This window comes from Heliangelus exortis, chromosome 2 (genome assembly GCF_036169615.1).
Source record: "Heliangelus exortis chromosome 2, bHelExo1.hap1, whole genome shotgun sequence".
NCBI classification, from domain to species: Eukaryota; Metazoa; Chordata; class Aves; order Apodiformes; family Trochilidae; genus Heliangelus; species Heliangelus exortis.
Window position 1 is genome coordinate 130,834,200 of NC_092423.1, and position 24,918 is coordinate 130,859,117.

Genomic DNA, 24,918 nt, shown 5'->3' on the forward strand with positions numbered 1-24,918 from the left:
AGGCCTATTAATTGCAATTAATGCAGGTGCAGCAGCAGCACACACCTTTAGTACACCCTTGGACAGACACAGATCTGATGGCCTTGCCAGCAGAGCTTTGCATTCACAAAGCAGAGTAATTTTGACTCACAAAAAAAGAACAAACAAATAAATAAACCAAAAAAAACCCCAACCCCAAGCCTGTCAGTATGCTTCTTTGGAAGGATACCAGTGTATGCATGAGAACAATATCCAAGTTCATGCTGTATTCAGTAGTTCTGAAAATAATAAAAGCAGTGAGAAAATGTAATCAATGCTAGCATCAAGTGTAACTTTTTGGGCAATGTACTCTTCTGTGGCAAGGCAAAGAAAGTTCCCAATATGTCCCATTCTTTTCATCTACTAAGGCATCCAAATGCAGTCATCACAGCTTTGACTATAATCCCTCTTTTCTCCCTCCCCTCAGAAGGTAACACTTATTTTGGGAATACTTAGCTGCCTTTTAAACTGCTTTGTAAATTTTACTTGAAGAATGACATTTCAGATAAATTGAAGATTTTAACTTAGAAATTCAAGTGAAACCTGCCTTTTCAGCTTATAACTGCATATCCAAAACGACTATTTTCTCATTGCAGAGAAACCTTACTACAGGTTGTGGCAGCAACCTATTTTCCAATAGGTTTACTTGACTATAGTGTTCAAACAAACCCATTTGTGTTAGCTGCTGTTGTCACTGGACAAGGGATACTGAAAATTTCACCATTATGGAAAGAAATCCTGAAACACTTGGGAGCAACTGATTGTTGCTTGCTATACCTAAAGGGTATGTTACTCGAATAGTAACTTGTGGTGATATCACAAACCCTTATAAAAAGGTTATAAAAGAAAAGAAAACCATGGGCAAGAGAAGGGAAGACAGACTCATTTACAGGCTTACATTTCAAGCAAGACAAAGTTATCCTCTAAAAGACTACTCCACAGAAAATCCTTAAAATACAATTAAAGCCTTCCTTTCTTCTCAGTTCAGCAAATTTGCTCAGTGCAAAGAGAGCTGCAGATTAAAACCAGAAAAGCAATTTCCAACAAAGAAAGGACCCATCAGAGCTCCTGCTGATGTGAGGAAGTCCTGCCAAGCAACTACACTGGGATGGAGGCCAGATTCCAGTTGTGAAGCCTGGTCATGTCCTCCCCCCAGACCATTCAGGAATTTCCAGCACTTCAAGACAGACACTGAAGCTTTCACATGACCAGTTCATCTACATGTTTCAATTGTGTGTGGACCTTTAGATCCTGGGATAAGCAAACAACAAACACTGAAGTCCAATTAATACAAACTTGCAGAATTTTCTATTCAATTTCGACAGACCTGTTCTTGAAAAAGCAAACTGAAGAGTTCAGAAAAAAAGATCAAATCATACAGTTTTAAAAGAGAAAGGGAACCCAAGCTACTAAGCTAGGTATCTGTAGTTTGTCCTAAAGAGAGGAAGCCAGACAAATTTAAGTGTCAACAAAGCAAAGAGCACAGACACAAAAAAAGCTCAGAATGACATTGACAGATTAACACACAAAGACATGAACCACAGGTTAGGACACTTACAAAAAAGGGTGTTAAAGAAGAGCTGACACCTTCCTTCGAGGGGGTTACTACTACCTACTACACAATCTTTCAGGTAGTAGTAAGAGTGACATTCAGTGTGCTGAATGAGGGCTCCCTGCAAGAACCACCAAGGAGGGAGCTGGTGGTGTCTGGGGTGCTTCTCCCACTTGCACGGCAGCCACCGAGGAAAAGCTTCTCTTTGGATGCCCATGTGGAAGTAAACTGAAAACAGCAGGTCTGCACACAATTGTGCAAGTTATACAAAGACAAACATAGGTTAAGAGATCAGGAAAATGTCTTTTCCTCTGTCTCCCTACATTGCTGCTGCTGTACAAGGTTATTGATTCCAGTTCACACATTTGCCAGTTTGCAGCTTTTTCTCTGCTTATTATCTAATGACCCAATGACTAACTTACAGGGAAAAAAAGTCATTCCCAAACTAAGCAGATGGGAAAGGCCATTTGATGAAGAGTCCATACAACTTTTAAACTTAAGAAAAACTATCAAAGCTGGACCAAGAAATTTACATTCTGTAAGTTAGCTAAGGAACAGAAACCAATGCCAAGGATTAGCCATGGAAGTTAGCACTGAGGTGTTAGTTCTCCCTACATTTGGAATAGGAACTAGTCTAGTAGTTGGTTATAACATTTTATTAGTAACTACCTTTATCTCCTACTTCAGCACTTATGAACAGCTAAAGATTTAGACTATTAAAAACTTAAAACATTACAGATTTTTCCTTTAACTAGATTCTCTACTACATCTTAAAAATGAACTAACAGAAGGGCTTAAGTCAAAGGGAGATGAGGTGTACGATTTTAATAAACATTTTTCTTATTAAAATCTTGATATAGTTTAAATATACCATACAGAGGAAAAAAGCTATTTATAAAGCTACATACACATTTCAAGTCAATGACGACAGCATAAATCATTCTAGATTCCCTCTCCACTTAGCAGAATGCCTTGTGTGTGTATATATGGTGAGCTACTGAGATATCTGCATAATTTTTGTCTAGCTATACATTACAGGACTTAAAAAATGTTTAAACTATATACAGAAATATATATACATATAACATATATTTATATGTTATACATACACATACACTTATATACATATACACACAATACATATATATATATATATACACACAGTACTTTACATTTATATATGGCCCTGCATCCAAGGGCCTTGGATACTTTTTAATACATGAAGTCTCACAAAGCTTTGTGAGGGAGGGAGCTTTATTTTACAGACTGTAGATCTGATGCCTATTCTAAACAGTTTCTTTTGTTGCTTTCTACTAACTTTACACATTTGAGTTAAGAGGCATTTTTGGTAATGAAAATAATTACACCAGTTAGAAATCCAGGCATAAGGTATAAGTTGCTCTGTACCTTTGTAACTATCCCTTAGGATATGAGAACAGCTATACCAGTATACATTTTCTCTGTACTAATACACCTATATCTCAACTTGTGTAGCTGTACTGCTTTGCATTTTTAATTGATACTAGAACAGTAAAATCTGATACAGTTTTGAACTTAAGATACACTGGAAGTCACAACAGGAAATCCAGAACAGACTCCAGCCCTCAAACATTGTCTGTATGACAACATCCTTTTCTAGGACAATTGATTTGGGCAGTATTAGTACACGCAGAACTATTTCCACATCTGATTCCACATCTGCTTACTTGATTTATCCACAGTTTAACTACACAAGCCTGAAGCAGCCTTATTTAGAAAACAATTTTCAGCATTAATATGGCAACTGGTGACCACAAATTCTGATCTCAACTGTCCTCCAGTACCTCAAGCAACTATGTAAATGATGAAAATAGGCTTTTTTTTGAGAACCACAGCTGTAACTTCTGGTCATCCTCAACAAAATGACACAAAGAAAAACCCAGTGGAGCTCTAGCTAAGATGAATTCCACTCAAATTTTGATGGAACAATAGTTTAGCTCTTCCCAACAAAAGGAAGGAAACAAAAATCACTAACATGGACTCATGGGGTTGGAGAAGCAAGAAAGAGGGAGGACATCATAACCACAAAAGCCCTTAACCTTTAATACTTTATTCTGCTAAGCTTTCAGAACTTTGTTTTGACATAGAAAAAGCAGCTTTTTCCTTTATTAATCACTTCCTAACTCTCAAAAACCTCTCAAGCACTAGGGAAAACACATCCTAAGTTATGGTCAAAGACTGCCCTCCCCCCAGAACTACCACCTGCTTCGAAAGTGAACATAGCATAGAACCCACTACAATGCAGTCTGAAAATTTTATTCTAGCCTAATTACCTTGATATTTTTCAGAACAAGCCACTTTCCCTTCACACCAATTCTGCGAAAAGAAGGGGTTGCCTGGCCTGTTTCATGCAGGATTCTCTGCTAACTGTAAAATGTGGGCTGAATGTCTTCTGCAGGTCAATTTTTCAGTTAAAAAATTCAGATTTTTAATGAACAACTGTGTTTAGTGTATGCTGTCAGCTAAAGTATAAATGGCTAAATAAATAAAAACTATTGTTTCTTCAGTATGACTTGGTATTTTGTCTGTAATTTCTTTATTAAAAAACTGTAACAAGATACTTAAAAAAAGGCTAGATACAAAAGAAGTTAAGCTGCTCACGAACATTAAAGTTTTCCAAAATGTATCTTCAATAATCATGATCTTATAAACATTTTACAGTTACCAGAAAGTGCCCAGGCTGAGTTTACATAGTTAGATAACGTAGTACAAGTGTTGGGTTAGAACGGGTAGTGGAACAATCTCCTGACTGTCTGTTCACTGAAACAGGGATACAAAAATGTTGATTGTGAACTATGAAATACTGTGCATTGGCCTCATCATATGTACAAAAAAAAAAAAACAAAAAAAAAACCAAAAGAACAAAACCCAAAACAAATAAAACAAACCACTAAAGGTACAGATTACATGCAAATAGTAGTGATGGTATCTGATGCACCAGTGTTCAATGCAATCAGAACAAAAATTGCAATGAAAGTGGTTTCATAAATGAGCGATCCCAACTCTGGGATCTGAGCTGTCAGGAACTTTTTACAAGTTCAATATACATGATACACAACTGCAGCCAACCACAAATTAAACACCATAAAAAAAGTTAAAATAAAACACAGAACATACTTAATTTTTTATTTTGAAATTCCCTACTCCCTCTATACAAGAACCTTTGCTGAAACACTTTCCACAAAGGCAGCAGTGAATTTTCAGAACATTTTACATATTTTCCCTCAGCAAAAAGATAAATCACAGTGTAAATTATATTGTTCTGCTGTCATCTTTGGCTGGGGTTAGGCAAAGGAGTTATTGACTGGCAAACTGTTGCACTCAGATATAGCCAGTTCTCCTTAGGCCTTTACATTACAAATTTAGTACAGGAATGTTTGCATTTAAATCTTTAAGGTACCACCAGGGGTATGACAGCATCAACTTTCATAAACTTTTATAGACAAATGGAAAAATCTACAAAACTTAGCTAGTAATATTACACAGCAATACACACTTTTTATACTCTACACAAAACCAAAATTCTTGGTCTTAATGGCGAGTAACAATTTCTGTTTCAAAATCTGCTTAGAGGAATAGAGTGGGACATAAAGGCGAGAAATGCAAGTGTTTGCTGTAGGAAGATGTTGGTCATCTGGTGGTCTTATTGTGATTGATGGCATAGGCTGGAATCCCTCCTCACTGGCAGGCAATGATGGACTTGATGTCCAAAAGTAAACCTGAAAAAAGAAGAAGACAGCATTTAAAATTTTGCTGTACTAGGCTAAAGTTCAGACCACCTACTACACATTGTATAGGGATAGCTTGAAGAAGAACTGTACAGTCAGAGCAAGTTTGATCAGACTGTGTTCTGTTCAATCCACCAACTAAACTCAGTGGTCATGCTGCATCCTTTTGTAGTAGCTTCTTTTATTTCCTTTTCTCTACTGCTCATTATATTATATACTTCTGTTAAAACTGATAAAAGCAGCACTCAAAATGATCCTGTATTAAAAAATCCTCAATGAAATGTCCCCAAATCCATCTGGGAGAATAGTGATTGCCATCAACACAAAAATTCAACAGAAATTTCTCACAAACCAGTTAGTAATTCCAGAATATAGTACTTGTACAGACAAAAGGCAGCAACAGACAACATATGTTTATTGTCTCATGTGTGAAATACTGTCTTTCACTACAAAAGGAAAACCATAGATATTCCTTTAAAAATGTGCTCTAGATTTTCCACTTTTCAAAATCAGTCCTTTTGCTTTAGTCCTTTCAAAATTAGTCCTTGTTTGCTTTTAGTAAACTCTAAAGGAAAGACAGTATCTTACATATTAGGAAGCTAAAAGCAAATACTTTTAAGAGGTGTATAATTAATACAATATACTGGCAAATTTTGCAAAATGAACCCTCAGAAGAGTACCTTGTCTTTTTCATCAGTGATCCCTAAAAGGCTCCGAGAAGGGGACAGTATTATTACAGACATCTTACAGAGAGGACACAGGTGTTGTTCTCAGGATACACAGAAGTCAGGACAGTAGATGATCCAGAAAGGGAATTCAACCTCAAAACCTTACTAGCCCACAACACAGTTGATTAACCACAGTTACTCAGATGAACAACAACTGTGCTTCCACAAGAGACTCATGAACAGAGCTAAGGACACACAATGCTTACTTTCAGTTGCAAGAAGGTCTAGAATTCACACCTTGTTTCCAGAACTGAATGTTTAACCAAATCTTACTACCCTGCTCTGATAGTCTAACTCCTCACACAGAAAGTCTCTGCAGGTAAACACAGTTAAAATAGTAATGGTGCCAAAGTTATTCAAGTTCTTCTGCATGTTTATACTGCCAGTGGACAACTTACTAGATCTTGTCGTTCTGTCATACTCATCTTCTCAACTATGGACCAAAACCAACGCTTGAACTGCAAAAGCTTCTCAGCATTTTCTCCTGTGTGAAATAAAAATGTATGTAATTCAGCTGGTACACTGTCCAATAAACATTAAGAGATCTTTTCTACATATATTGCAAGTTGGACCTTCAGCTACAGTGTCATTAATAAAGTCCTGATATTGGAGACACCACTAATTTTGTAACTAATACACACACTCCTGAATATAAAGGCTAACTCTGACATACCTCTCTACAAGCCCCATCTCCTTCCTCCAAAAACATCTAACAACAGCTACAGTTTTAAAATTATGTAAGAAATCTTACACTGGATCAATCACATTTATACTTCTAAAACTAGATCCAAATCTTCAGAAATATACGCTACCAATAACACAATCCTTGTATTTAATATCAAGTGACATCAGAGTTGGAACAATGTGCTTTTTCCACTTCTGCCAAATGAAGGCAAATATTTGCAAAGGTATATAAAAACTCTAATAATAATTTAATTAAGATATCCAGCAATTTCTTAACCAATGTAAAATCTGAAGAGGTAGTTTAAGTTTAATGGTGGTAACTTTACTCCAAACAGAATAAACAGTGCTAAGTTATTCCTACAATTCTGTTTCTGAATAAGCAAGTTATTTCATACCTGACTCATCATTGAAAGAGGTAAAGCTGATTAACATTTGCACATTTACTTCACCACAGCCATTTACCAAAAGTCTAAAATCTTCTGCTGTCAAATCTTCTAATGAATTCTTTGGAAGTACATCCAGGAGCCCTTTCCTCATTGCCTTAAGTGAAAACCACAAGATTCATGTTATAACCATATCACTTTCAGATTGACTTTAAACACCTCACTGAAAAGTTACAGGTTAAATCCCCCATTAACACAAAGCTCATTATTCCCCAAGCTGTTATTTTCTTTCAAAGCTTTAACATCCAAGATGCTAGTTTTCTGAGACAAAAACCTGTGCCAATCTGCTAAACCCTACTTATTGCTGCAAGTGAAAGAAGCAATGGTTTCAATGTTTTACAGAGGCAGAAGCAAAGCACTCATTGTTCAGGTTATCTTGCTAAGCTATGATGAATTTGATGAGTAATAAGAAAAATGCATCTTGCATGTTACTTAGCTTCCTTAGACACAATTTAAAAAATGTTATACATACATTTTCTATAATCAATATCCTGAAGAAGATTGGAAAATCCATTTTAAAAAAAGGATAGGCATAAATTTGTTTCAGTAAATCCAAAATTAAAACAAATGGTACAGTTATCAACTCTCAGAATTAACAAGAGTCCAACTATTAATATAAGCCAACATGAGGACCAAGTAATATAATTCCAGAAACATATGCTTTCTGTGAGAATTTTTGACCTAAACTGCACAGAGCTAACCTAGCAGTCTGCAAGCATTATCTCAGAAGTGCAGCACAGGAAACCACACTCAGCAGAAAAGACCAAGTTTAGATATAGTATCATATCACAGAAGGTGGTTTTAAGTACTGGACTGTCATTAACTGTCTACAGAAGTGTATTATTCCATAAATTTATTTTTAAAGGGCTTCAAAAATCTAATTATTTAGATATAGTTTTATAATCAATTATGAAGTTTCTTGATGGGCAAGTGAGATAGGAACAAACTTGTATGTTTTGTAACTGATTTTCTCTTCTAAAACATCACCATCAAGTCAGAAGTTCAAAGTGATCAATATAGATTTTGAAATTTTATTTTAATCTTTGTTTATTAGGCTAAGCAAATGGTGGCAGATTATTATAACAAAGTAGCTCCTAAATACAACGCACAAATTCCAAGAGGACACATTTGCGCTCAAGAAGTCAACATACATGTTTAACCAATAAGATTTAAGTTTAGAAGATTTTGTTTCATTCCATAAAAAGAGAAATTCCTGAAAGTACTCAGCCTCTTCTGTACTGCATAAACAGCTATATGATTACATAAAACTTAGGAAATTAAATATTTTTAATCAAGCTGCCAAGACTTCAAAAGAAACCTTATTAGCAATACTTAGCTAATAATTATTAGCAACAATATTGCTAATAATAATAGCAATGTGGAATTACTTTTTTTCTTTAAACACTCCAGCAAAGACTTACATGTAGAGGCTGTTCTGCTACTACCAACATTCGGTGTTCTGCATATTTCCGAACATACTCGTATACATTCTGAGGAGTCACTGGTATATTTACACCGTTGGAAATAAGTTCAACCTGTGGCAAGTTAACAAAGATCATTCATTAAATAAAAAAAATGAAATTAGGTTATTACTACAGCCATAGCACGCTGAACAGTTTGCCTTAATATCCCTCTAAAACCAAGCAAAATTTATTACAACAGATTGGCTTTAGATGTTCCCTATGAATGACTATGCTAACCAGGCTCTATTGTAGGCTCTACACGCATAAGTTGTCAAATTCTGAGCCTATAAACACAGGTTTAGCTGTGCTTACCTGCCCTCCACCCTCCTCCTTACAGAGGTCTATTGCAAAGGCTAAGTCCATTGCTGCAAACACTGCATCAGCGTCTGTGCTCTGGGAGGCGAGGATAAGTTGCCGAAGGCTTTCATACATAACAGGATCAAAAAAAGCAAAGTCATGCCAGTTCACCTATAAAAAGAAAAAAAGTAAAAAAAAAAAAGAGATATTTGAAACATACCAATTGTTTAGGAATATATTCAAAATCATGTGATCTGTGCCTAATCTACGCACAAGCATACATCAGTGCATGACCCACGTAACAAAGCAAGCAAGCACTTGGCAATAATGGCAATCAAACTCCTACTTTAAGTCTGCACTTGAAGGTAGATTAGAATACTCAACTGAAAGGCATTAGTGGAGTGTGAAGACAGCTGTGTAAAAGTCTTTCCTGCTGTTAAGGGCATAAAGGCCATAAAAATTCATGGGGTCTTTTTAAACAAATTTTTCTACGTATCACCTAGATGAACAGATCTGATGAAGGTTGACTTAGGTTGGAAACAATTTGCATCAGTGCTCCAAAATGTGCTCAAAGTTCCCCTCCACTTAAACACATACATGTTGCTGTTATATATATGTATTTAAATGACTGAATACCCACTACCTGAATACCAGTTTCCAGCAACTCAAATACCAATGTCTACTTTTTGCTGTTTTTTATAGCTCCTTGCTTCTTCGTTCCTTACCAGCCTGGAGAGCGTCATCTACTAATTAAACTAACCTAAACCTACACTAAAATGTCCTTTAATATACAGAACATTTAACTGTAAGGGATACATATTCAAAAAGGGAAAAACCCACAAGAAAACAATTAGAAGGGAATCTCTCCTGGAAGATATCAGGGGATATTTGGAGGCATATCATTCTGTCATTAATCCTTTTTCATTAAAGATCATAAGTGTTTTTCAAACTGGAACAGGTTGCTGAGGGAAGTAGTTGAATTACCATCCCTGGAGGTGTTTAAAATATGCATAGATGTGGTGCTTAGGGACATGATTCAGCACTGGACATGACAGTTAAGTTAATGGTTGGACATGATTATCCCAAAGGTCTTTTCCAACCAGAACGATTCTGTGATTCTGTAACTAATGTGATCACCATTGTTTCTAAGGAAAGATCAGTAATAACAAACTTAAACCTAAGTTGAGACAGAACTTGTAATTATGCTATTAACTAATGCACAAAATGTGCAGTATATAGTTGGTGTTTTTTGGGGGTGAGGAAGCATTTTTGCCAAAAGCTTAGGCAATCACTGCATCAGGCTTTACTCTGAATGAAATTATACCTACACCTGAGACAAAATTTTAAATACAATTCAATTCAATGAATTCTCTCAAATATTGTTAAGCTGAGATGCTACTGACTAGTACTATCCAACACTATCTCGTCAAGTCTTCAGTCTCACAAAGAGAATAAGGGGAGACAGTAAGCTGTTGCTGAAGAAAATCAAAAGCTAACCTATTACAAAATCATTCCTTCTTAGTCCAATACCTGAATTCTAGTACATCTACTCAGTTTAAAAGTCTAGGAAATGAAAAAAAATCAATTAAATTTAAAGGCATCCTTACAGTTCCAGTATCACTCTGCTAGTCAATACATGCACCAGAGGGGAAAAAAAGCAGTTTTTAAAGATGAGGTTTTGTGTAATTAAAGGAAATTCAAATTTCTATGTTCAACTTACCTTTCTGCCAAGAAGAACTTTGATTACGTGTCTATTTAATGTAATGGGACACAGTTCATTCTGCAACAAGCACAATCCTAGGATTCTGAAAATAAATGTTTGGGTTTTATTCTGGTACAATATAAAATTACATTGGAAATCTTTCAGTGAACTATTAAAACAGTCAAAACATTCTAAGAATCAAGCTGCAAACAGCCTTCCAGCCCTATCAATCCCCAGAAGGAAAGCAAGGGCATGTATAATTTAAAAAGAAGATTTCTTGCAGTATAAAACTTCTAGACTGTAAAACAAACAAACAAATAATGGGAAAAGTAACCTTAAGTTGACATTTGCTAATCCTCACTCTTTAGCTCCAGGTGAGAAATACAGAGCATAAATGTAATACAATTTTTGCAGGTTGGAGCATTGGTACTCTTCCCGGGACTTTGTATGTTTATCTTTTACATTTTTTCAGATTAGAAAAGTGAATAGTAGCATACCTGCCAATGTTTCTGAAACAATTCAGCCTTGCTTCTGTGTTTTTACCAGGTCTTGGTGTATAAAAACCTCGTTTTCCAGGTTGGTAGAAAAGTGGTGCATTATCATCCCCATCATCTGTATCATCTAATTCCATATCTACTACACTGCGGCTGGAACCATGTCGCTTTCTGTTTTCCTGGTTTGAAAGTCAGAATAGCAATTAACAAACTTCTAGTTACTGACATACATCAAGAAGCCCTTTGCTACAAGACCCAAAGATTCCAGTTTCATTGGTTGAGAAGGTCCATGATACTTCCTTATGATAACTTTTATTATTTTTAAGTACTTACTGCTTGATCCTTTTCTAAAAAAAAGGACAGGCAGACAGAAAGATAACTCTACAAGACAATTAAACAGAACTTTGTCTTGCATGATAAAGGAAGGCTGTGGTTACCTGACCTTTTAAAATTGATACAACTGGATCTTAAGTAAATTTTGTTTGGGGAACAGTTCATTACCTGCACTTTATCTGAAGAGTCCAGCAATCCAAGATCCAATATACTGTCAGCACCATTCTCCCTTGATGGGGTTAAAAAAAAAAAGAAGAAAAAAACAAGAAGAAAAAAAGAGGTACATTTAATTTCACAATAATGAGTTGCCATATTCTGAAACCAGACATTAGATTAAACCAAAGTCAACAAGTCACAGTCCAAAGAAAACTATCTATAACAAAAGGAAGGACAAAGTTGTATGTATCAGAGTTAGATGCAGCACAGTGTTAGTATTTTGACCACAAAATCAGTTTTAATTTCTTATCTAAATTCTCAATGCTTTACCTGCCATGTGCAATAATGAGTTCCATTGCTTCATCAACTCTTGCTCTAAGAGAATCTTCACTAGCTAGTAACAGCAGCAGCTGAGCAGGTGACAATTCCAACAACATTCCTGTGATTTTGCTTGCAAATGCCTGTGGATAAGGAATGAAATGTCTTAATTATTCTCCAGTTCTCTCATTTTCAACATGGTTTTATGAAGGCTCTACTGTTATAAATATAGAATGAACTTCAAGATACCCCTTAAGCTAAATGCCAAATTACAGAAAAAAAATCACCAACAACGAATACAAAAACAGCCCTACATGTTCAAATATTTCAGTTATGTAAAACAATAATGGACAAGGAAATTATACTATGAATTAAAATACAGCAAAATGTGTCATTAAGTGCATTATATAAGTTAAGTCTTACTGGTTGCATTGCTTGCACTCGAGGGTAGAGCCTTTCTCCAAGGGCTTGTCTGTGTGCTGGAAGAGGGTCAGGGTCATCACTGGGATTTCCTTCTGATGCTGGTCTAAAAGGCCGTGTGTCAATGGAAAGTTGTCTTCTAAAGTCCCTTAAGAAAATCAGAGTAGTTTGTACTCATTTCAGAGAAAATAACACAAAAATCCCATGTGCTATCATTTGCACACAGACTCAAAGCAGCCTAAGTTGTTATGCTGGAATAGTAGTGTCACATACACTGATCCAGAATGATCCAGAGAGAATCAAAGTGAACCAGAGGTTTTAAGACTTCTGGTATTTTGGATACAACATTCAGAGATGCCATGAACAGCAATGCATTTTTCAAACACTTTATAATTTTTATTTTACAAGTTTTTGTAACTGTTTTAACAGGAGAGATTTATGGCATATGATTAGAGACATAATTTGTCAGTGCTGAAGTAAGCATAGTTATTCCTTAAACAATTAAAGTATTTATGGAATTTCAAGAAATTACCCTGTTAATTGATCCTGAAAGTGAAAGAGACAGCTTTGAGATAGTGTAAGTATTTTGCCTGGAGATAACCAGGGCAATTATTCTATTTACCAAAGTATTTCCAACACATGAAAAGTATGTCACTTACCTATCCCTGTCTCGCCGAGAACCAGCTCGTAAGCCACTACTTCTCCGCATTTCTCTCTCTCGCTCCCTTTCCCGATCTCTCTCCCCTCTATTTCTCAATCTCTGCATCAAACCTGAAGGGAGGAAAAAACCTTGGAAGCTTTATCTTCTTTACATTTCTCTTTCCTACCTAAATTTCAGTGTAAGGGTGACACAGTTTGGAAGATAGTTTGAAAGATATCAATGAGATAAAACCACTTCACTTGTAGTGGTCTGAATTCAGCCAGATTTAAGAACTCAAAAGTGTTTGTTCCAACTTACAAATGCCAAAATAGAGCTTACATATAAGAGTTATTTTTATTTACATAAAAAGAATTATTTGTGAAAAAACAGATGGAGCAGACATACTTAAGTGTATAAGCTCTTAATTGCTAATTCACAATTTTTACCTACTGGAAAGAAAGACGCTCAAAAAAAGCTGAGAACATTTAAAGACAACTCTTGGCTCAAGAAAAACATGAGCTTCCTGTTTCTGAAACCAGAAAAAAAGCCATTTCCTTGCCTCAGAGAAGTAACATGCACAATTTTCATCATTCCCATTCTGAGCTAACATGTGAAATCTCTGAAAGAGTTCCAAGTATTTCAACATGAAAAAGCATCCAAGGCTTTTATGTTATCTGCAGATTAACTCCTGTGCATCACTTACTTGTATGGGTACCCTTGTTGGCATTCTGAATACAATCTAGATTTGGCAGTTTCTCATTTGACAGAAAAGCCTGTGCAATGGCAGTATAAAAGCTTCGTGCCACACCGCTGCCTTCTCCTGGCTCATCCTTGAAAGTAACTTTTACTCTGTGTACAGCCATGGGGGTGGTAGCACACCTGCGACCAAAATGATTGTTGAGCTGCCTCATAGTCTGCTGAATTAGAAGATCTCTGTCTCGATCAACCTAGTAAAAACACAGAGAGTTCTCAGTCATTACACTGAGAAAATTACAGCTTCATGGGAAATTTCTAGAGACATTTGCCCACACTCAGAAAATACCAATTATTATGAATGTGAAAAACTACAGAGTAATAGCAGCACAGGTCACACAGTAAAGTTTAAGGCATCTGCATGCAGACCCTGAAATACAGCTTCTCCTATCAAGTTGCTGTAATGTGTAATTCAACTTTTAATGAAAAATGAATACAGGAAATGATAAAAAAAGATTTTTTTACCTCCAATATTAAATCCCTGGATTGCTGGTTTCTAAGTTTTTCCATCTCCCTGCGGAATTTTGATTCTTTTACTTCAAAACCACCTAATTCAGTCAGGATCTTAAAAGAAAATAAAAAAGGCAAAAAATTTTTAAAAAAATCCAAAATTAGAATAATGAAGGAGGTTCACAATTTAACTGTAAGAGGACTTGTCCTTACACCAGGAAATACATACCGATCCAGGCTCTGCTCCAACATCTTCCATGAATACTCTACCAAACAGCTCTAAGGAAAGGCGCCAACGTCCCAGCAACATGTCGTGAGATATAACCATGCCCATGAAGCTACATTGTGGCCTGGCAGAAAATGAGAAAAAATGACAGACAAAACCAAGTTAAATTTCAGACCCGTTTTGTGTACTTCTACCTTCAAATGAGATTATTTTTGATAAAGGATAAGTTAATACACTAAGTCTGAAGACAAAGCACGTGAAGCTGAGTAGTTTCAGCTGCAACAGAGGCCTTGCTTCCAAAGAGAAATTACATTCCAAGCATGTAACTTCACTGTTAATGGAATTCACTATTCTTGGTCTCCCTTCAATCAAGACCTTAAATTTTTTTAAAAAACTTGTCATGCAAAGTGAGGGCAGTTCAATCCCAAACTACATGAAGAGCAGTGAGCATCCTCAGACAGATTGCAAATTGTTAATTCCACTTTTTAAATTTAGCTACCCAGGATGTCACAGTAGATCTGCAGCTGGAGGTCAGGTAGTAAAAAGACTTTCACTGCAGTTTGTGCAGACTTCTTTGAAGACCATTGAGCTGTTCTTTTAGCTACTAAACACAAACTACAAATTCAGACTAAAGTAAACTGAATTTTAAAAGATTTTTCTGAGACCCAAAAGTCCCTCTATTAGTTCAGAAATATTATATAGAGAAATTCTTAACTCAAACTACCTGAAAGATGTGAGAGGTGGCCCTTCACTTTCTGTCAATCCTATCTCTGCCAACAAGCTGCTTTTCAGCTGTGCTGCAAGATCATGAGCTGAAGGCCCTGGCTTTGAACTCTCAGATTCTTCTGTAGGCACATTTTGCTCCTCCCCTTCCTTCTTTTGCCGATTTTGCATGCTCATAACATTTTTTAAGTTGGCTGCATAAGACATTTTTGTTGGAAGCACCTAAAAAGGAGAAATAAAATTAAATTGCACTTTAAAATCAGTTTAAAAGGCTTTTTCAGAAAAAATATATAAAATTTTTAAACCATACAAAAATGAGCACTGCAATTGACCTGTGCTAAACATAATAACCTCAATCATTTCTACAAATAGGAAAAACCATTTTCCCACTTTGTGTTTAAAACTTACACACTTGCCATTTAATGATTAGTCTGTAGGCAAGTAAAATTACCGGGCTAGAGTGAGATTTAATTCTTTTTATCACAAATAATTAAATAACTGGCATTTCAAAATTAACCCAGGATTATACTGCAGCCTTTAAAAATACTGCCTGAAATCTGCTATAAAGCAGTAACCATAAAAGTTCCTATACTGCAAATAAAACTAAGCATATTTTTCATTAAAAGTTCAAGTTTTCATTCTTACCGGGCTTTTAAATTATTCTGAAAACTACTTAAAGCTCTCAAGAAACATTACAGTGTATCTTAAGGAATGAAAGTATTAGCTTAAGTTACCCTATTGTTTAAAATAATAAAACCTTTAAAACTACCTCAAGGCAGTTTCTATCCACTGTAACTTCCATCAAGCATTTCCCACTGTTGGCAGAGGATGAATATAGGCCTTGACTTGGTCGGCCAAACAGATCTTCTTTGCGAGCATTTGGCTGAAAAATAACAAAAACATTCTGGGTAAATAATATATTTCAGTTAGAAAGGCAAAAGCAAACTGCACTTTTCTTCCGAAACATCATCTCTGATGTCACCTGTAATAGATGGGGCTGGTCTGCCAGGGGGATGGCCTCTGCCAGAGGAACCTCAAAAGGATTGGGTGGAATGCAGCCGAGGAACGTCATTGAGTCTGATCGTCTGAAAAATGGATGGTTTTGGCCAGTCTCTGCTGGGAGGGAGTCATCATCTTTGTCATTGAGTGTAGCACCTAAATATCAGAGGTGGTCTCAATTAAATTGCCACAGTTATTAAAGCAAAGGCTTTAAAATAACAACAATTCATACCATTTCCTCCTAGCTATCTGACTGGAGGAGCATCTCTGCAAATTTAAGACTTCAAGGAAGAATGCTTCCACAAATCTCTATGAAGTTGCTTAGTCATCACTTTTGTTCTTTTTACTGTAACTAGCTTTACAGAACATGCATTCCTACACTATATGTATTTAGTATAAAGCATACATCTACCATTTTTAACAGCAGTTTCATCAGATAAAAAAAATATTAAAATCAGTTTACCTCTGATTCAAATATTATATTCTGTCATTGTGTGGAATGATAAGTAAGGGCACAAACTCTGCAGTTTAGAAAGAAAGGAGACAAAAAGATGTCCCCGAAATGAGAACAAGCAAGGTAAGAATAAAATGGGTAAAGTAACAATAGTAAGAAAATCTTACTAAATCCCAACTTTAATGTAACGTACACAAGAAGCAAAATTTATTCAAAGTCTGTCTCAGCTAGCTAAAGGGGAAAAACACACTAAGTGTTGCATTTCTGGCATTCTAAAGAAGTGGTTTTATATACTAACTCTGATTGGTGTCATCATCATTTTCATGTTCTGAATCTTCATTGTCAAGACCTAGTTCCAAAAGTTCTCGAGTTCTTAAAAAGAAAAAACAGGGAAAAAAGAAGAGTCAATTGTCTTGAAGAAAACACTAAGCAAAACATTTACACCTGAATCAATCAATAAAAGCAAGAGTTTAATCAGCAACTGTACTTCAGAGCTATAAATACCAGAACAAACTCAGAGTACTGTAAAGTACTTCACAATACATGCTCACTACATAACTCACACAGGTAGCATTATAGCAACTTGGCCACCTACCAAGTTTGATCTAAAAAGTTGCAGCCTCAGTAATGTGAATGCTTGTTTTTAAAGACTATGTCACACGATAAAGACCTAGGAACACTGCATTAATGGAAAAAATATGTAAGTAAACACTATTCTTAAATTTACTGTTGCAGAATGTGCTCAGTCCTGTAAAAATAATGTCAATGCTCACATCTCAGAAGCTACTGCAAGCTACATATTAAAAAAAAATGGTTTTCACTATAATACAAAAAGGATCAAGAACTTTCATTAGTATTCACTTCTGGTAGTTTGAGCATTGTGAAGTATGTTCTGAAATTAGATGGATAAAATTTCATTTTATATGGGCTACTAAAACATCATCTAACATCTAACTTAGAATTTGAACGACTCACCTTAAACTGAAAACCTCTAAGCCTTCATAGTTTTATAACCATTTCATGGGTATTCTGCAATTATTTTTTTATGAACAGTTATTTGACAGATTTCAATATGTGATTTGGGGGGGACAAAGCAGATTCCAGAAGTATGGCTTAAAGCCACAGGTCTAACTACTGAAGTCCTCTGGTACACATTCTGGGGTCATAACAAGCCTTACATTGCTAACATAGATTAAACGTAACACTGGCACTAAAGCAGAAGTCCAACATATGTCTAAAATACCAGTATCTCATATTTTACAGTTACTAGATTCATAAAGAAAAGGAAAAGTTACATCCAACTTGTGGTATCAAAAATTAGTGGCAGGATTAGTACTTAAACTGCTGGCAAGTTCAGGTACATTAAAACTTAGTAAGAAATGGGAAGAGGTGGTGTAGGCTACCAACATATGGACATTTTCATTATCATTAATTGCCATTTCAAATCAAAGAACAGTTCTAAAAAAATTTTACAACTTTTTAAAAAGTAATAAACGCACTTTGTGAAATGTTATGGTTGAAGTAGCAGGGATTTTCAATTTCAGGATATTTTCAGCTGTTGACTTCCCTATTGTGCTTTATATTATCAGGCAACACTCAAATATCCACAACCAAATGAAAAAAAAAAAAACCTACGCCCATCACACCAGACTTTGACATGGTACGTAGTTCTCAATGTGTTTGAGAGACTCCTGTATAAGCTGTTAACATGATAAATGTGAGGAGCAGATTGCACTTTTCAGCTGGGAAATTGTGCTGAGTACTTTTTTTGGAAACACTGCCATGGAGTTAAAAATCAAATTCAAGTTTCAGCAGTAAGAAAACCTTTTACAGCAATCAGCATTAGAAGATTTGAACAGGATACTGCATCAGACTTACCAGTCAAACATAAGTACATTGTTCACCATTATATATATTCTTTTAATAAAATGCATGTTACTACACACATGCATATACATAGATATATATATATATATTTATGAGTTGCTGAGTAACACCAATGACTGAAACAAAAGGGCACAAAAGGCCACTTTTCCAAAAGCTTTTATTTCTGAGTCAGCCATCATACCTTTTCCGTTCTAGCTGAGGAGTGTCCAACGTTGTCTGTTGATTCATTGCTTTAATCCAATAAATAAGCGCTTGGAAAACGTACGCCACGTGCTTTAGTGAACAGACATCTAGAACAGGAAGAACATCCGAGTGCTCATCGTTGTGAGAACGCATCAAGGAGAGGGCGTAGTTGAGGAAATCCCCCCGGGCTGACATCATTCCCTGCCGGGCACTGAGTAAAGTGGCACGTCTGGAGGAAGAAGAGGATTGAGTGCAGAGAGATCAGGCACTGCAGCACAATGCATCCCTTACATAGCTGTCACTATATTTGCAATATGGATGTAAAAACTCATCCCCTCCCCCTCAAAAACCAGTGTGATAAGAGGAAGAACCATAATTTTATGATTTTCATGATAAGCAGCCATATATTTTAAACAGTTAATACCTGAGATGAATCTAGTATGTCAGAATAAAACAAGTGGCAAAACCACATCAATCAAAAAGGTACCTACACTGTTGCATTGCAAAACTAGATTCTTAAAATGCCAGTGAACAAGGTTTCAATGTGAGACTGGCAATTCATACCACATGCAGTAATCAAACTATTTTCATACCTTCTCCCCTCAAGTGTTCTTAAGCTTGCTTCCTCACGGGCTGTCATCCTTTCCCTTCTGGCTGAGTTTTGAGAAGCATGGAGAGGATGATTTGGATGCCCAGGATCACCAGCAGATGCTAATGCAGAACCGTAACGCAGCTGAGCTTCAGTAGAGTCCATGATACTAACCATCCAATTCCAAGTAGGAATAAGCTTTTCTTCCACATAATTCTACAGAAAAAGAGATTTAATAAGCTCTGCAAACAACAGAAGCCTCCACCATGTTTTTTACACCTGACTCCTTAAAAAAAGGGCTCTAAAACTACACTCAAGAATGACTGATATCTGAAAGCTCTATTGAGACTGATTTACTGCAGTGGTATGCAGCCCTCATCACTTAATACCTTCGTGTCTGTGAAGCATTCTTCACCAGCATCTCCAAGGTGTGCACACCATGGGGATTTTGGTCCAAATCCTGACTTTCTGGAAGATTTAAGAGCCCTCATGCTACTACAGCATTCACCACACAGGTCTTTCACCATTCTTCACCCTTTGCAAGCTACTCAGTGAAGACAACAAAATGAAGACCTGCACAGACAACTATGCCTGCATACAAACCTCTCCTTCCTGGTCCAGTCTTTACCTCTCCTGCTCCCAATACTGGCTCTGGAGTCTGCTTTTCTTGCCATCTGCTAGCTCCACTGGCCCGCCTTCTCACCTTCAAGAACATCCCTCACACTTCAAATGCATCCACTAAACTGACAAAATGCTGTCTCAACCATTTCTGTATTGAAATGAACCCTCAACCATCAACATTTCACATGCTAATACAGATCTCTTGCTGCCTCAGCCCTCCTGGGCACTCAGCTGGCAAAAGGTAACCTTTGCAAAACACCTCTACTCAGCAGAGACAGTATTTTCCCATTAAGAATCTGCTGAATAGTTTTATTACAGAAAAGGGTAAAATCAGTTCTATGTTATCTTACTATTTTCCCTGCATATTTCCCCCAATGTTTGATCCAAGAATATCTCTAATATTTCTCTCCCAAATTGTAAGCCCTTTTCTTCCACTGCACTGTGAAAACAGAGCCATACACATACTTCACGGCTCAATCATGAGTAAATACAATGTCATCCAGTTTTCACATCCCAACACATAGTCTGACAAAAAGAAAACCAAATCACTTGATTTCTTTGGCTCCCTAAAGCATCAGTATTATTCAAACAGTTGATTTTTTGTACTGCATTCAGTACAGATGATTTCACTCTATCCGCTATGCCCACAGTCAAGCTGATACACATTTAGTGAACACACTCCTGTGTCATTTGTCTCAGAGACTTCTTTATGTACATGACAGATACCAGTTTTCCCTTTCACTTATTTTTTCTAAGGATGCACTTTATGTGTGTTTCAAAAAATGACAGTCAAGAGTACTGTACCAAAAAATACATGCACGTAATGGAAAGGATGATCAAGTCCCTTAAAGAAGGGACAGTGAACAGTGCATATCATGTACTTCTAGTTTGTTTTTGAGTTTAAATGGACTTCCCAAATATTTCAGTTTGTGCCTGCTGCCCTTGTCTATTCACTAGATTATCACTGAGAAGAATCTGGCTCTATGAGTGTTGCCCAGAGCAGTTGTGGAGTCCCTGGAGATACTCAAAACCTAACTGGACACAGAACTGAGCAGCGTTCTCCAGCTAATTCTCAGGGAAATTGGACAAGACAATCTTCAGTGATCACTTTAAACCTTAATAGTTCTATGATTTTACCTAAAAAAACAACTGTACTGAGATTACATTTCTCTATGGAGATCTGGATGTCCTTACCTGCAAATTGACTGCATCTTGGTAAGTCAGTTTCACTGCAGCTGGGATCTGGGAGTACACTAAATGATTGTACTTGGGAATCAGACCCATCAGATCAGATATCTGCCGTATCACAATACTGTATGCTCTTGCTAAACTGCTTGCAGATGTTAAATAGCTGCTTGCATTGCTGGCTTCAAGTGCTGCAGCAGCAGCTGCAGCACTTGTACTGATGGTACCACTCCGACGTAGGTTTGATGGATCAATATAGATCAAGCCTGCTGAACTTGCTAAACACAAAAGAAGCATGATGTTAATGAATTTATTTAACCATTGCTATGCATTTTCTGTATTGCCTGATATAACAAGGATCTCTAGAAATAAACTTGTAAATATTACTGACATCAAAACTATAACTAGTAAGGAATTACTAGCTATTGTAAGCATTTACTAGCTATTGTAAGCATACTCCTATCTCCTTAAGAACTAGAACATATCCTTCCTTTTTTTAAATTCAAAACCAGAACTGAAACTGTCAAGATAGGCTACAGCAGTGTCCTAAGACAAATAGGTAACATTTTATCCCTAAGAAAACAAACTAAAACAGAGGAAAAAACAAAGCCAGCATTAACTGACATTCATGCATGCATTTCACTCAGACTTGCCTGCTGGGGCTGATGTACTAGAAGGAGCAGTGCTTGTAGTTCTCTGGTTTTGGGTATTACGTACAGCCCATTGCATGGAGCGGGGAGCTTGGGCAGCACCATTGGCATGTGAGCTGTTTGTGGTTCGTTCCAGAGGCTCATCAAGCATGAAGGTCTCCTGCTCTATGTCATCACTCTGACTGCTGCTGCTATCAGAGTCACTGGAATCATTTGATTGAGAGTCATCTTCAGAAAAAAATGCTGGAACACTGCTAGCTCCTATTAAGAAAATAAGCAATAAAGAGTAACAATTGCACTTGTGTGCAGTTGTACACATATTGTATCAGCACTGTAAACTTTTTCCATGAGAACAAACTACATGTACTAAAAAGGTTCACGTACCATTACTGAAAAGCTTTAATAAATTCTCCATATATATTATATATCTACTGCTAATCTTCCATAGGTTTCATGAAAAAGAGTAAGATTACTTACATTTTAAAAGATAAGAAATCATTTGAATTAAAAATTCTTGACTCATTCTGCCCCCAGGCAATGAATTCTAAATATTATACTTCCAAACGGGACAGCAGAGCAGTTCCTTTCAAAAACCCTTAAAATGACTGGTCAGGTTTCACACTTTGTTTTAAAGCATATCCAGCTTCTACATTAAAAGTGAGTGAAAAGATTTCATTTCACTTCACAAGAGTGAGAGGTAACATCTGGCTAACACAGGCAGAAGCTTCATAAGAGCAAAACAGGCTGCACCTAAGTGCATCTCCTCATCCAAAAAGTCTGTGTAGTACCTTACCATAAAAGTAAGGAAAAGCAAAGGAAAAAGCAGAAATGCGAGGAAGGCAGAGGTGGGAGAGAAGAAGCTGGATGAAGAGAAAAAAAATGAAGAAAGGGAAAATAAGTTTACAGGGATATTGTGATACAGGGATATTGTTACAGGGATATTTGTGAAAGGTGTTTAAGATGAGAAAACAAAGTGATTTTTATTCTGTCCAATCTAGCTGTGAAGTAATTTCTCTTGTTTAAAATATATGTCCCTGTGGAGTGCTGGATGCAGGCCTGATCCAAAGACAAAGAACAGTATTTTTTAGGTGAAGCCAGTTCTGCCCTTGTTAAAGCCATGCTCAATCACTAACACATTTCCTTTCCTGAACAACTTAATCCTAATATCTCAATTTTAACAGCTCAATTAAACACAAGGTGATGTGGCATACCTGCTTCTGACCCAGCAGTAGCTGCAGTGACAACACTTCTGCGGCCACTGGCATTGTCCTGATTACTGTGGTTACTCTCACTGTCACTTTCTGTTTCAGCAGCAGCTAGCAAATCCAATTCCATATCACTGCCTAGAAAAACAACATTAGAAACATCTCATGTTTAAAAAGAGAAAAAAATAGAGTAACTTTCATGACTCATCTGAGACACATTAAACAAAATCTACATTCTCTTACTGTGGCAGAAGTTAAGATTTGCATGGAGAGATCATAAAAGCCATGCACACATGCAGCAACACTTGGAGCATAGTTTTCTATTTTCCAGCAATTAACAACCATCTCTATCAGGATTGCATATGTACATTCAACACACCCACACACACTGAAAATTAAGACTTTAAGTTTCAAATAACTGGATGTTGTTTCAAAATAATATCCAAGGAATACCCAAAAACTTAAAACGTGAATAGAACTAACACTTTTTAATTATTAAGAAAAAAAAAAGTTTGAGAATCAAGTATTCTGTATACTCAACAAGCAAATAAACAGATTTCCTGTACTGTAAATAGGTTATACACAAGGCACAGTCAGAAAGAGAAGATGGTAAAATTTTTTAAATCATAGCTTTGGGACATCTTATCCCAAACTACTAATACAAGTCATATTAATGTCAAGAATTTTCATACACAATGCAGTAATTTCGTCTATAATATACTGAACTGCAATTTAGTAAGTTGTGATAGGTTTGAAAATGGCTCACCATCACTCAGATTCCTCTGGAAAACATATCTACCATAACCACTATTCTAACATTGGCCATACAACAGGTAGGTATTTTTTCAGTCCTTCAAACAGTTTATGTCAACAATATTTTAGAACAGCAAATACAAAAAGCAAAATCGATACTACTGACAAAGCCTGTAACATTTGTTTGGTGGACTTTTGTATTTGTTTTTAGTGGTGGTGGTGGGGTTTTGTTTGACTGTTTGGATTTTTTTATCCTTTGGTATCCTAATATTTTCTCCTTTGGAAGAAAAAAAAATGGTCAAGTAGTTGCCTGCTATGAGTTATCTAATAAAGTTACCCATGTCCTTTTGGAATCAGTGTAGTCTTGACAACTGGATTCTTTCTACTCATGCAAGGCTCTCAAATCATTATCACTGGTGAATCTGAAGATGCCTTTTAGTGTCTCATGCACAGGTTTTTACCCAAGATGTAATGTGCACGATGTACATCACACGTACCATCTTCATCATGCTCATCATGCTGCCCTTCTGCTTCAGCATTTTCTTCACCATGTTCTTCCTGTTCATCATGATGGTCTTCTTCACCAGCTACCCCCTCAACCACCTCAACCTGTACAAAGCATTGTAATTTTATACTTGAATATCTTTCCCATCAGAGATAACCTACATATTTTCAAAAATTCAGTATAAAATTTGATTTAAAAACTTAGAAACAAAAACGCCCTTATCTACAAAGGATGATCTCACAACAGAATTTACATGAACAGAAAATTAACTTAAAGCCACTGTAGTTATACATGGTTGTACAATCCATAATGTGAAGGAAAAAAAATCAGGTCCAGAAGTAAAACACAGCCTTGTACATTAGATTTTAATGCTCAAAGGGTAAAACTTACTGTAAAGCCTAGAATTAGTTTATAAACACTGAACAGCAATGATCCTGACAAAAGACCCTGTAGTTCTCCAGCAGAACTTGAGTAATAGCAAACATGCTGAAAGATTTAAATGTCTTTAGGGGGAGTTACACTGTAAGGTTGCATTTAAGGGAAGTCACATATGTATTTATTAGTATCTAAATCATACTAGAGTTCTGTCAAATTCAAGGCACTTCGTATACTCTGAAATGACTAAGTGTTACTGAATACAAAACAATGATTAAAAAGCCCTGACAGAACAAAATGCTTATGGCACACTAGGACTTCATGAAGTACCACTCAATATCTTTT

The 24,918-nt window shown here is 36.3% G+C and overlaps 1 protein-coding gene across 17 annotated transcripts in view; it reads right to left on the reverse strand.

Moving 5' to 3' along the window:
• Window positions 1-4,703: 4,703 nt before the first annotated feature.
• UBR5 (ubiquitin protein ligase E3 component n-recognin 5) overlaps window positions 4,704-24,918 on the reverse strand; it is a 79,127-nt gene continuing 58,912 nt past the window's right edge. For 9 of the 17 annotated variants that reach the window (XM_071738114.1, XM_071738116.1, XM_071738115.1 and 6 more), the window contains 24 exons: window positions 24,191-24,302; window positions 22,947-23,078; window positions 21,739-21,996; window positions 21,095-21,363; window positions 19,284-19,495; window positions 18,689-18,919; window positions 16,919-16,992; window positions 16,150-16,322; window positions 15,937-16,071; window positions 15,169-15,389; window positions 14,448-14,568; window positions 14,234-14,332; window positions 13,719-13,962; window positions 13,035-13,146; window positions 12,379-12,523; window positions 11,968-12,098; window positions 11,650-11,710; window positions 11,152-11,327; window positions 10,673-10,757; window positions 8,968-9,123; window positions 8,614-8,727; window positions 7,145-7,289; window positions 6,464-6,549; window positions 4,704-5,328 (listed from right to left, as the gene is read on the reverse strand). In XM_071738114.1, the coding sequence (XP_071594215.1) occupies window positions 5,116-5,328; window positions 6,464-6,549; window positions 7,145-7,289; window positions 8,614-8,727; window positions 8,968-9,123; window positions 10,673-10,757; window positions 11,152-11,327; window positions 11,650-11,710; window positions 11,968-12,098; window positions 12,379-12,523; window positions 13,035-13,146; window positions 13,719-13,962; window positions 14,234-14,332; window positions 14,448-14,568; window positions 15,169-15,389; window positions 15,937-16,071; window positions 16,150-16,322; window positions 16,919-16,992; window positions 18,689-18,919; window positions 19,284-19,495; window positions 21,095-21,363; window positions 21,739-21,996; window positions 22,947-23,078; window positions 24,191-24,302 (3,705 nt within the window). In that variant the 3' untranslated portion in view covers window positions 4,704-5,115. The remainder of the gene's footprint in view (window positions 5,329-6,463; window positions 6,550-7,144; window positions 7,290-8,613; window positions 8,728-8,967; window positions 9,124-10,672; window positions 10,758-11,151; window positions 11,328-11,649; window positions 11,711-11,967; window positions 12,099-12,378; window positions 12,524-13,034; window positions 13,147-13,718; window positions 13,963-14,233; window positions 14,333-14,447; window positions 14,569-15,168; window positions 15,390-15,936; window positions 16,072-16,149; window positions 16,323-16,918; window positions 16,993-18,688; window positions 18,920-19,283; window positions 19,496-21,094; window positions 21,364-21,738; window positions 21,997-22,946; window positions 23,079-24,190; window positions 24,303-24,918) is intronic. The other 8 variants (XM_071738109.1, XM_071738113.1, XM_071738110.1 and 5 more) reach the window with 3 other exon arrangements.